The 13785-nt window shown below is 34.8% G+C and overlaps 1 protein-coding gene across 7 annotated transcripts in view; it reads left to right on the forward strand.

Annotated features, from left to right (window-relative positions):
* Nucleotides 1-13785, forward strand: part of LOC131046734 (uncharacterized) — a 267983-nt gene that overhangs the window by 139756 nt on the left and 114442 nt on the right. For 5 of the 7 annotated variants that reach the window (XM_057980518.2, XM_057980525.2, XM_057980524.2 and 2 more), the window contains 4 exons: nt 7096-7182; nt 7839-7940; nt 9413-9545; nt 9831-9956. In XM_057980518.2, the coding sequence (XP_057836501.2) occupies nt 7096-7182; nt 7839-7940; nt 9413-9545; nt 9831-9956 (448 nt within the window). The remainder of the gene's footprint in view (nt 1-7095; nt 7183-7838; nt 7941-9412; nt 9546-9830; nt 9957-13785) is intronic. The other 2 variants (XM_057980523.2, XM_057980522.2) reach the window with 2 other exon arrangements.

Genomic DNA, 13785 nt, shown 5'->3' on the forward strand with positions numbered 1-13785 from the left:
GTACTCTTGCCCCTCTTCTTCATCAATTCTATTTTAGATTTGTAATATAGCCCATTTGTTGGATTAAGCGGACAGTGCTTCCATATTAGTACTTCTTACATTGGGTTTGCTGAGCACAGTACAGTCCTCTTGATATTGATGTGAAGTCAATGCACACTTGGTGTTGGGAGGTACCCCTATTTGCCACCCAAAATTTTTGTACTTCTTCGTCAACACTCAACTGGTAATTTTATCTAACAGTTTGCACACATCTGATAAGGTTTGATTTGTAGGGTATCATGTTTCCAGTTTTGCATTGTTTGAAAACAGCATTCATATTGCAAGGCCATCATACTAAATAGGATTTGCATTACACAAACAATTGATAAACAACATATGCTTCAGTTCAGATCTGCTTAAAATGTTTCATATTACAGTGATTTTGGAATGCAATTCAGATATAAGAATTACAGACAAATTAGTGTTTTCTGATCTTTGAAGGTGACAACATAAAATCTCGTTGGCAGAGCAATTGCTTTTGAGACCCTGGTAACCACTGGGAATAACCAGCACACAGAACTTGCTCACATTCAGAACTGAAGGAGAAATCTTGTCTCATACATCAATGCCAGCAGCCAGATACAATGCCAGCAGCCAGATACACATCTTATACTTGGTGCATTCTCAGAACTAAATCTTCATTTCCCTTGCTAAACTGAAACCTCCTTGGTTCAATCATAAGGCAGATTTATTTACCTTAAACACCCACAAGCTGCCCTGTTTCCTGCTGAAGGTGAATTGCTCTGAGTCGACCTCTAATCCATGCCCTTTACTTCTGATTTCTGCTGTCTATTATTGTACAAATTTGATTCACTCTCAGGTTTTCCAAATGCCTAGCAATAAATAGTTCTCCACACCAAATTGAGTATGGAAGGTGAGAATCCTCACCCAGCAATAAGTCTGACATGTCCCTTGATGGTTATTTCTCTTGTCTCCTTGTTGTGCTAGAAATTCAAAATACTTATCGCTGAATTTTTTCTTCTGCTTGTCTTTCTTGGAATTTTGACTCTATCTGCCTTTTAGCACCAAAGAAAGAGAGCTTCCCTTGTCTTGTTACCTCTGCCCTTTGCCACGTCCTACGTAACATACAAATCCTTCTTTAATTTATCTTCATTTGATTTAAATAAGTCCAAACACCATCTCCATCAGCCACCAAGAAGAGCTGTGTTGGAGGAAAGAGCATATCACCTGGCAAAGTGGCACGATTTCTTCCTATATCAACTTGGCCTAAGCAAAAGCAGCAATATTACACAAAGTGGTAGTTATTCAAGGACCGATTTTTTTTTTGAAAAATCCATTCCTTGTCTTTTACTGATCATTTGAATTTGACTGCATTCCTGCCACGACTCTTTATACTCTGCATTTCCTTTCAATATTGTCCTTTTAAGGGAAGCGGTTATTTGTCTTAAATTTTAATATTAGATCCTTAAGCTCAGAATAAAACAAGGAAGCCCACAATTCCTTGTGGATTTTCCTTCAACTTTGTCTTATTCGATTCAGTCAAAATATTTCAATGTCTCTAAATCTGTGCTGTGTCCTTCCTTGATATGTCCAGCCTAAATTTCTTCCATTCAATTTCCTCTAGTCTCCTGTGTTTTCCCTATTTCATCTTATCTGACTTCAAAATTAATCACCAGTTTAATAACACCAAAGCCAATTTCTTTTTTAAGAACTTACTGAATTTTTAGTGCTAGTGAATATAGATGAAACCACATTTTGTCTCATCCATCTTCTTCTATTTCCTTAAGAACAAAGTTACCCCGAGTTTCTGGGATGGGGACGGCGGGACGCGTTTCCGGGACAACAATTTTTTTTGCCAAATTTGGGGACGGCAGGGGATGGCAAAGGGGATGGCTATATAAAATATAGGAAAAATTTAAAATATATAGGAAAATTTCAAAATTCTAAATGTTCATATGAAAACATGGATAAAGCATGCATACATACATTATATTCATATGAAAACAATAAAACATGGATATAGCATGTGTCTGATACTATGAAAAGTTGAAAACATTTTAGAATGTAAATTCTGAACATACAACATTGTTAATACTCAATAGACAATATGCAATTATGCATTCATAAATCAGAATTTCAATTCATTCACATTGTCAATATGCATATCAATAGACTCGGAGGTTAAATTTTCCCTACTTCTATCGACGCAGTTTCCCCCCATATTTTTGAACGGGGGTTTGGGGGCAGCGCCCCCAAGGTGGGGTCAAGGGGCAGCGCCCCGCGAGGCCAAAAAAACTTATTCTTTAATAAAGGCGTTGGGTGTTATTTTTCTATTGACTCGCCGAGTTTGGCGATTTTCTAATCTTTGTGTCAAAATGCCCAAAGGCTACACTGCTGCCATATAGTTTCATTGTCAAAATTATGAATTAAATTAATAAATTTAAAATTTAATTAATGTTATCTTTTAAATTTTTTTTATTTTTAATAACAATTTGAATTAATAAGGGGCCGATATTAGAAAATTTAAATAAAAAATTGAAAATACAACTTTTTAAATTTTTTAAATATTTTTTAAGGGCCTTAGATATGGGGGACGGCTGGCCGTCCCCGGGACGTACGGACATCCCCCAGAGCTAGGGTAGGTGTCCCCTCGTTTCGGGGACGTCCCCTCAAAATACAGGGCAATTTGAGGACAGGGGGAAACGTCCCCTGGCCGTCCCCAAGTCCCCGAAATGTCCTCGGGACGGGGATAGGGGTTTTCAGGCCGGGGACGCATCCCCGGGTAACTCTGCTTAAGAACAAATATTTAAAACGTAGACGTGAAAACTCTTAAACCCTACGTCTCATATAACAATTCAAAGCTCTATTTTTTAATCCAAATAATCTTTGAAATTTTCGTCAAAACTTCATATGAATCTTTACCTGAAATCTTCAATCAAACCAATCAAACCAATAAACTCAAGCTGAGATTCTGAATAAATCCCATGGCATCAACTTGGGTGGATCTCTCACCACCGTAGATCTTCTTCAACAGGGTTTATATCCTCCAGAAGGATGAAACAAACAATCCTCAAATCCCAAGGGTTTCGAAAGAGAAAATATCATAATCTTCAACATATCATATGAGCTCTTCAAATGCCTTAAATACTTTTTCCAGCTAACTTCTGGAAGACTTTATTTAATTAAACTCCCTTTTAACCTTGAAAATGACCTTTTCATTAACCTAAGGAAAATTTAACACTTAAGTTCCTTGTTAATGTTGGTGTTGGAAATAAGCCACACCCGGACCGACGATGGACTGGTCCAAGAGGGGCCAGTAGCTCAGTGGTAAAGCACTCCAGCAGCGTATGGAAGGTCCTAGGTTCGAGTCCTAGCTGGTCCATGTCTCAACATGGTATCAGAGCTAAGTCCAGGCTAGGAACCCCAAGCACACGAGAGGTGTGGCTTAAGCGGGGGTGTTGGTGTTGGAAATAAACCACACCCGGACCGACGATGGACTGGTTCAAGAGGGGCCAGTAGCTCAGTGGTAGAGCACTCCAGCAGCGTATGGAAGGTCCTAGGTTTGAGTCCTAGCTGGTCCATGTCTCAACAGTTAAAAGCATCCATGATTTAAAACATTTTACCTCGATTCTGATGAGCTATGACACTAAGGTGCTTGTAAAATATTTTAATATAATTTTAGCATCCTTAGTAAAAGTAATTATAATAAACCATAAATGCACCAAATCAGCAAAAATTGTGAGAACACATTGGAATTGAAATCTGATTGCACTGGAGTGGTCCCAATGAAGGATAATGACAAACGGAGCCAACGGGGCAATTTAGTAAAACTAGACGACCTCTACAAGAATCTTGGAGACCAAACCAAAAGCCGGAAATAACATTTGAGAGATGCATATGAGTCCTCCAGATCACCTGAGCTCATTCGAAATATCAAATAACTTATCTGACCAAACAAGCACCCACCGAGCAATTGCAATGCAAGAGAACCCAAAATTGGTACATTACACTTTGCTAGGAAAAGTGTTTGCATTTGCAATAAATATGAGATTTTCAGAGTCAATGCATATGAGTGTAATGGCTTCTAGATGTAATTGCATTTATCTTCCTTGTAGACATGGATACATTTGAGTGTAATGGCTTTTGGAAACAATTGTTTAAGTCAATTTTGGTGCATACGACATTTCCTTAATGAAAGTAATTGGTCATAATTCATTGACATCTTTAGTTGCCAACTGGCAGTCTCAAAGATGGTGAAGACAATTAATAGAGAAAGGTGAATTTAATTGTGTCCGTCTGTCACCAGCTTTTGAATGCATGAACATTTTTGAGTGCAATTGCTTTTGGAAATAACTAAAATGGTTTTTGTATTTGCATGAAATAACTGTGGGGATTTTATGTGCATAAATAACTTTGTTGATTTTATGTGTATGAAATAACTTTGTTGATTTTATTTGCATAAACTAACTGTTTATTTTATTTTCATGAAATAAATGTGTTGATGTCAATTTTGTGCATACTTTCAGAAACCATTAAACTCAAATGTGTTTATGTGAATTTTTGTGCTTATCCCTTTTTCTTAATTAAAGTTATTGGTCATATTTCATTGTTAGTGGCCAATTGGTGGTCTTAAAGATGGTGAAAAGACAATGAATAGAGAAAGATGAATATATCCAAGTCTGGCTTATTCCAACTTTTGCATAGTTTCACTCAATGAGTGCAACTTTTACGCAAATGACCCTGAATAGTGAAATTCTTTGCTTGTATGGCCATTTGCAAAATATTCAGAAAGTGTTATCACAAAAGCATAAATAGATTCTGTAATTGTGTAATCATTACCATGTTCTCTGCACTGATGTTAGGCCTCAATGAAGAAAGGAAAGTCTTGCTTTCTCACTATATAAAGGAAGACAAGTTGTTGACAAAGAAGTTTCTATCAAGATGACAACCCTTAATGTTGAGAAAGAAACTTCTATTGAGGCGATATATGTCAATGTTGACAATGGAATTCAAGTTATTGCAACTTGCCAACAAATATTAAGATAAAAATTGATATGTTAACTCTGAACTCTGACTAAAAACCAAATTTCACAAATTCTTTCCAATTTTAATCAAGTGCCTAGCAAAAGTATGAGACATCAAATGAAGAATCAATGAAGGTTCAACCTTATTGAAATCCTACTACAGAAAAAGTATTCAGCTTTGACAACCGAGTTCTAAAGATGCTGATGTGAAGACAAGTGCAGGGTAAATTTTGAATCAAATGATTTGAAGCTCAAAAGCAACTTTATTCAGGTGACACTCATCAACAAAGCATCTCATGGGCTAAGAATAAAAGCTATATTTTCTACACATGGATTCTGCACCCACTATATTCAATGCAACATTATTCTGAGTTTATGAAGTCACAATGTTTATGCAAATTGATCTTGGATATTGATTTGATAAAATGTGTAGTTAATCTAAAGAATCACAAGATCTTAATGCTTATCTTCTTTGGTGTTGAGAGGATGAAATCTTCACAAGAAGGAAGAGCATGTCATGAACCTTATTGGTTTTTTCTCAAAATTGACATCCTTATATTAAAGGTTATTCTAATTCTTCTAGTGTTTTACCTATACTTCATATCATTTATATTCTTAGAATGTAAGAAGTTACGTATTGTCAGTGTGTATACCTCAATAGGTATGTTCCAGACCTGGGGTGTTGGTTGCAGTGGGAGGTACCTTCTGTTTGATTTTTAGCACCGTAAGACACCAAAGAGAAACCTATGTCCTACATAGACACGATTGTTTTCTGAAAAAATAGTGTTTAGTCCTCTTCTATCTTCCTGTTAGTTATACCTTCGGATTTCTTTGGAGCAATTTAGTATTGCTAACTGTAAGGGACAGAATTCAATTCTCATACACACCGTTGTTTTCTAATAAAAATAGTGTTTAATGATTAAGCCTTTTCTAACGTGTTGCTAGGGATACTAGCTTAGGATCTATTTCAAGCAATTCAGTATTGCCGACTGTTATGGACAGAACTCAATTTTATTATAACAGTGTTATGCTGGATCAATACACTGTTGTGGATGACTCCACACATCTCCAAATTTAAAGATGAAGAGAAGCAAGATATATGGAAAGGTAAATGCAGCACTACTTAGTATATGCAAAAATGCAACTATTGTAATGTGATTGTTCTAGCATAAGATGTCCTTAACAATGCATTAGATATATCTCTTAGTTCTTTGCTTATAGTTATAATTACCTACACCTCTATCCTTTCACTCAAATTAAGTCCCCCACACTTGGCCTATGAGTACTAAGTAATAGAACCAGTGGACCTAGGAATACCAGTCATTGCTGGAGCTTAGAACCAGGATATTTCTGAAATTGAAGAGAAATCCCAAAAAGGAATAGAAAGGCTTTTTGGTTGTTGTAAATAATTTTGTGGCCATTAAAAATGCATTTGATTGTTATAATCCGAAAGAGGGTTACCTTTTTCCATCATGTATTTTAAAAATGAATATGGGAGATTAGAGTATAAATTTCTAAAACAACATAGTTGACAACTCGACAGGACATATATAGAACTTTGATATACATGCAAAATTAACATGCTGCTAAATAAAGGGATTTTTAAAATTTAAGGTCTTCCATTGAAATACCTTAGTGACATTTTCACACATGGAAGTTTTTTAAAAGGCATTCACGCCCCACTTTAGGATACACATAATCTTAAATTGCAAACATTGTTTTCAATTTAGAATGATCTAGTTATATTTTAATTCTCTTAGTTTCACTTTCCATTCTATAATTTTGTACTTAATTTTTTTTTGCACGCATTGGAAACAGAAAATGTAAAAAAATGTTTTTTATGCATGCATTGATATTGAAAAATGGAAGAATTAAGAAATTATTATTCTTTTTTCTTTTTGCTCAATTGAACTTGATGTTATTGTACAAAACATTGGGAATGTTAGGTATAGCTAGTAAGTTTACGTGAGTGAATACAGTAAGGAAGGAACTTTTAAAGTATATTGCTGGTTTTCTTATCTTTTGTTTCCTCATGTCCTTGCATTGGCTTGCTTTTCTCATGTCCTTGCAGGCTTTTACTCAGGCATTTACAAGCTGTAAGCCAAATTCAAGCATGAAACTTGCATGCCTATCTTCAGTTGAAGAGATGCTTTTACATGTAAGATCGTTATTGCTTATGAATGTATTGTTTTCACTTAAAATTGGTACTGTGATTCCATTGTTGCTTTGTATTGTGGTAGAAAGTAAACTCTTGTTGAATGAATTGAAAGTAATAGGGTTGTAACTAGTGATCAAGCTCATTCTATAGTTCTTTAAGCCAAGGCACTTTTTGACATTGTTTCTGCATAATTTTTAAACAAATTTTGTTATCTGGTTATGTTTGTTAGTAGTTACCATTATGCTTGGAGTGCATCTATCAGGCACCGTTCATAGAGTCATAGTTATCTTATTGCTTTATGACTGAATGAGGAAGCCATGGTTACCCTTCCATTGCTGCTTTGTATTTTGCTTGAAATTGGTACTACGTGATTCCATCGTTGCTTTATATTGTGGTAGAAAGTAAACTCTTGTTGAATGAATTGAAAGTAATAAGATTGTTACTAGAGATCAAGTTCATTCTATAGTTCTTTATGCCAAGGCACTTTTTGACATTGTTTTTGCATAATTTTGAGACATAATTTTGTTATCTGGTTGTGTTTGTTAGTAGTTACCATTATGGTTGGAGTGCATCTATCAGGCACTGTTCATACACTGTCATAGTTATCTTATTGCTTTACGACTGAATGAGGAAGAGATGTTTACATTTCCATGCAGGATGTGGAAGATACTACTCTTGAAGTGTTTCAAAGGGAATGGATTCGTTTGCTTCCAAAACTATTATGGGAGTTGAAACATGACAACCCTGATTCATCAAGAGTATGTGACTTTTTTATTTTTTTAATTTTTTTATGAAAGACAATAAATATTAAAAGTAAATGCATTTTTAAAATGCCAAATATTGGATTAGCATTTAATGAAGCTCTATAAAATGTTGAACAAGTGATATAAGATTGGCATTTAATGAAGTAGACATGCTAATAAGCTCAACATAGTGTTTCTCTGAGTTTTGGGGGAGCACAACAGGTGAGGTGCAGGGTGGGTGCAGTTTTGCGGATATCAAAATTTTTTGGGGATGTGGGGATGGCTATTGTTTTTCAAATAAAATTAATATGCAAATATTGTAGAGGTATAAATATATACAGATAAATTCATATATAAATGTGCAATTATTCACTATTTTTTAACACAATTTCTAGAAATCATTTGCATCCAGTGTTGGATTCTTATTCATTGGTCATATCATAGTGATGGTACTCAAACAAAGATTATGAAGGTAATACCTCCACTATCATCATAATCTCTGTTTTTGGCTTTTCATACAAAATGAAAGAATATTTAAAAGGGAATTACTCCTTGTTTATTGTTTAATTATAATGCTACCAAGTGCAATAAAAATAGAACTTGAAAGAACATTACAAGTGATTGCATATGAAAATTGATTGCTGTACCCAAGGGTAGTGCTTTTTAGTTTATACCACGGAATATAGAACAAGGAAGATCATATATAAAATTAGACTTACTTCCCTTGAGTACAGAAATTTTATTTTAAGTGCCCAGTGGTTGTTGGCTAGACCTCAACCATTGGCAACCACCTACAATGATCTCTAAACGACTACCCAAAGCCAACAAGGAAGTAACAAAACAGTTGGAAAAACAAATATGAATAAGTTAAGAAGTCCAAAATAGACTTGTATGTAAATGACACCAAAAGGATATCAATCGTGAGGCACCTATCTAATCTATGTGTGAAATTTTATATAGGCACCTCATGAGTGATATCTCATATCAATTTGGAGGTGCCTATGTAATCTATGTGACAAACTTTGAAATACATGTCACTTAATAAAATCAATATGAAGTACACAAAACAATTTACTAAAAAATGCTTAAAAATGACATTATTATTTAAAATTAAGGAAAGAAATTATTTATGATCTACAGATAAAATCTAAAAAAATCATTAGCTCACATTATTTTCAAAATTTTTAATGGTTCACTCTTTAAAAGTGTTAGAAAGTGAAAATTTGGATATAAATGCTGATTTCAAAGGTTAATTCAGGCAAAATAGTGAGACACACTATTTGTGGGATTACTTGTGGAGATGCTAATTCTAGGATTTCATACAAAAGATAATACTATTTTTTCCTTTTTAGTATGCATATTTTGGATTTGAATTGATATATCTTCCTTTTAGTTTACCAAATCCTTCTTGATGTATCTTATGTGTTTCTTTTTTCATTTATACTCGTCTATGTCACAATAATTATAAGTTACTTGCAATGTTGCAGTTAGTTCTACAGGTTCTTCTTCACATTGGTCGTTCGGCAACTGCAGATTCTTTGTTGTGCAAAGAGTATACAGAACTACAACCAACACTTATGCCATTTTTCAGTATGCATCTTCCATTGGAAGATAATAAAGGTGTCTCCTTTCTTTCTTTTTGAATGTGTCGGTTAAAGAAGTTATGTACTCAATTATAAAGAAGTATGGTATCTAGGCATAAGAGAAAAAATTTATCTAAGGCACGATCTCCCGATTGATTATAGAAACTTTGACAACAGATTTACATTTAAAAACATTTTCATAGAAAAGTCCATAGTGAACCTAAACTAAATACATGTCTTAATTTGAGCTAGTTGGAAGCTGATGCATCTTGATTTAAAGGTCAAGATTTCTTCTCTCACAGCTTGCTTTGAAATGGTGCAGTGAAAATGCTATATGGTCCATTCATAAAACTTCCAAAAGTTTGCCAAGAGCTTGCTATTGATTCTCTATATTATTACTCCAGTTTCTCTTCTACTTTCCTTGAAGCCTTGGCCCGTTGCTGCCTATGTAAGTAATTTGGCAACATACATAACCTGCAATATGACACTTATATTTTTCTTTCCATAATTCTATGGTTGAGAATAAGTGTTTTCCTATTTATCTATTACATAGAAATCACTCAGATCTTGTGTGTATTCGTACTAAAATTTTACAGGCATTTATTCTCTACATTTCTAAAAATAGTGCGGAAAACAAATGCACAAAAATAAATTTCAACAGGTTAAATAGAGTGGAATCTCTCCTCTTATATTATAATTGAATATCCTTGGTCGAAGCTGCAGAGGTGTTTGCTCATAATCCAAGACAAACATTTTTGTTACTATTTTCAAAATGTCTGTCCATGTATTAGAGACACTATGTTTCCAATGTTTGCTGTTAATGAGCTGAAATACTTTTTTGAAGAAATTGTGTGCTTTTTGTGATTCAGAAAAAGCTCACACAGTTTCTTCCAAAAGCATTTCAATTCTTATATATTGTTAATCTAATGAAATAAGTTTGTTAAAACTGTAAGCATTATGATCCACAACTTTATGTCAAAATGAAATAGGTGTGTGATAAAATTTCTCCTTGAATTAGAAGGGGAAGCTTCCTTTAAGTTAAACAGTAACTTGTTTAACCCAAATCTACACAATATTTACAATATTTACAATTATATTCGGTGTGGTTCATGTTTGTGCCAAATAAAATGTAAATGTGTGTCTTTTTGGTTTTGCATAAAGTAAAAGGGAAAACACTCTTTCAAGTTTCAACACTAGGGAAGAGATTTTACTTTTTTTGACTTGAAACAAATCCTGCAACTCCACTCTTATGTCGTACAGTTAAAAACAAAGATTGAACAAGTATATGGAGTTGAATAGGCTAACACATAAACACAAATACTATGGATAAATTAAATTTAGAATTTGGTACACAACCGAGATCTCATCTTTGAGTCAAACTGCAATATAATGCTTGCAAATTTGTGAGAGCAATATAACGATCAACACACATAATGAAACATTTGAATAAACATTTTTCTACAAGACATGTGTAATCAATGTCATTCAATGAATAAGAAATTTGGGATAACATTACACTAAATACTTGATGAACATCATTTCCAATTATAAGCAGGCATGAGAATTACTTTTGATGAAACTAAGTCCAAAAGACACTTTTTATACTATTTACAAATATATTGCATGAAATAATTAAAAAGTTAACTGCTACTTCTTTAAGAATAAATGATTGTGTGAATGCAATTTTTATTACAAAATATTATCCTCTAATGGTAAAACTAAAATCGTGCAACCTCTAGTCAAGTTTTAGTTTGGATTTGTTTTAATCTATGACATAATTCTTACATTACATAACAAATGCTGAAAATAGAAAAAGGCTAAAAGTAGCATGGGTTCCTTCACCTTGCACTAAAAATAGAGACTGCTAAAAAACAGTACAGGAATGTTAATTGTTTTGGCTAAAAATAGCAAACGCTAGAATATACTTTTGTCTTCGAAAATGTGAAGGCTAAAGCTAGACTTCTAGATAGGTGGCTGTAGATGACTTTGATGATCTCGAACTTTTCTTTGATTATGGCCAACTCTCTAAAAAACATTGGAAATATACCTTGAAATTTTAAATCCCTTTAAGAGGCACGCACTTCTACATTTCCTCACATCTAAAAGCTGATTGCTTTATGGAGGCGTGTCTTTGCTCCTTGACATGTGCCTATGCATAGGTTGGAAAATGTTTGATTGGATAGTCTTGCTTTGTATTTGCACAGACTGTTGGTTAGGTGCACACTTGAACATTAGATAGTGAAAATGTAACTAAAAGACTTGTTGGTTTAGTGTGTGCCAAAACATTGCATTCAGTTTCTTGAACATTTTCACTTCTTTAGAGAAGTGCACTACTCCTGCTGTAGGTGATATTGTAGTCTTTATCTCAAGTTTTTTTAAAAGTGCACACCTTTCTGCTTTATTTTGACGCCACAAATCTAGATATCCTTTTTTCTTTGAGGCATCCTTTGAATAGGCATGTTGATAATATTAAATTTGCACTTGTACTGAATCAAAACTGAATTTTTTTTCTCTCCTTGTTTAAGTGGCTGTGTCAATCAAAGCCAACACTTGCTGCCCTCCAAGGAGTTTACGAAATCTAAATGATACATTCTTCTAGAAACTATAAAGTTGGACAAGAGTGCCCTCAGTCTCCTTCTCCTTCTCTGACTCTTCTGAAGACTTTTCCTCCTCTTTACCCACTGAATCAGTTCGCTGGTTTGAATTTTCTGCTGTTGATTAATCAGCTGAATAGTACTCTATTTGGTGTGCCTACCCTCAGTGTCACATTTGTGACCTGAGGTGGAAGGCTCCTTCCAAGTGAAGCAGAAATGTTTTCCTCATCCAATCTAGAAGATGTCTTCTTAGTCTGATATGTGTTATTGTGAAAATGTTTCTTACCTTCTTACTTTGTTAAAGGTTTTTGACTGGAATTTGCTTCTAGGGGCAGCCGACTCCATACTTCATGGCTTCTTGTAACGATGGTGGATCGAAAACCTTAACCCATCCTCTAATGTGCTCCATGAGTTCTTCACTGAAAAGGACTACCAGAGTCTCTGAAATTCTGCTATGTATGTGTCTAGAGAATCATATTGCATAAGCTGTGCCGATTCTTTAAAATGCAATTTGTGATTCTTTTATTGAACCTCTTGATGAGTTGTTGGTGAACTAATTGTGTGTGGTAATTAGATTGTGACCCAAAGTGACTAGGCCATGGGACCACTGCTCATGAGCTATGCCGTCCAAGGGCAAAGTGACAAACTTAATTGCCTCATCCTCTAACATAGGCCTAATTGCTAAGTAGTTATCTAACTTTTGAACCCATGCTGTAGTTGTGCCTTTCTCACTTTTGCCAAAGTGAGCTAGAGTAACCTTACCAAAGGCCTACTGAAAATCCCTTTGGCTGCTGGTGATCTCCTCTCAACTCTTCCACTTGCCCTTTTCTTCCTCTGGTTCAAATAATCATTTAGTGATTCTTAATCTCCCTAGATAGTGTCATACTCAACATAAGCATTTCTCACTGTTGACGTGTTTTTTATGACAGCGTCAAACACAGAATAAAGTTGCCTAACGGTCACTTCACTCTCTCTTGATCAAAGTACGATTGCATGCTAAGATTGCAAGAAGTTCAAACAATCAACTCCAAGGTTCCTTTGATGCGTGGACGTGACTCAGTTGGCTGATGTGATTGCTGGTAATCCAAGGGGCCTTACGTTTGCATCATTCTTTCACTTCTTTGCTGTGGCTGGAACTCCATCATTGGATATAGCAATTCTGCGATGTTGCTGCTTCAAACGGACTAAAATGAACTGAAAGTAAAGGGGAAAGGGTTAGAAGGATCTAAATCTACTCCTAAGGGCAGTGATAACAATGAATAGCGCTCTGGTGGACAAATTCCAAATAAACCAAGCTCTGCTTCGCCAAGATCAACTACAACTCCGCAAGAACCGGTGCAATCTTTTGGGGATGCTAGAGGATTTTCAAATCGAGAAAGTACATTTGAATACCCAAAACGGCGCAATCCAAACGATTATCCACAATAGAACTTAGCACGAATTTAGGGGGCTTAGACTAACTTTACACTGCAACTTACAATCAGCAAGATGCAAAAAGTATGAACCAGGGAAATTCATCAAACACCATTACATTTTCCATTGAAATCAAAGCATTATACTACTTCTACTCTAAGCGAGGAAGGTGAAACCATGCAAGCTTTGAAAAAATAATTGAAGTGGACACCATCAGAGAACAATGTTTCACTATTATTTTCTCAAAAACTTATTGCAACAATTTCATAC

Source organism: Cryptomeria japonica, chromosome 3 (assembly GCF_030272615.1).
Source record: "Cryptomeria japonica chromosome 3, Sugi_1.0, whole genome shotgun sequence".
In the NCBI taxonomy this organism is placed as follows: domain Eukaryota; kingdom Viridiplantae; phylum Streptophyta; class Pinopsida; order Cupressales; family Cupressaceae; genus Cryptomeria; species Cryptomeria japonica.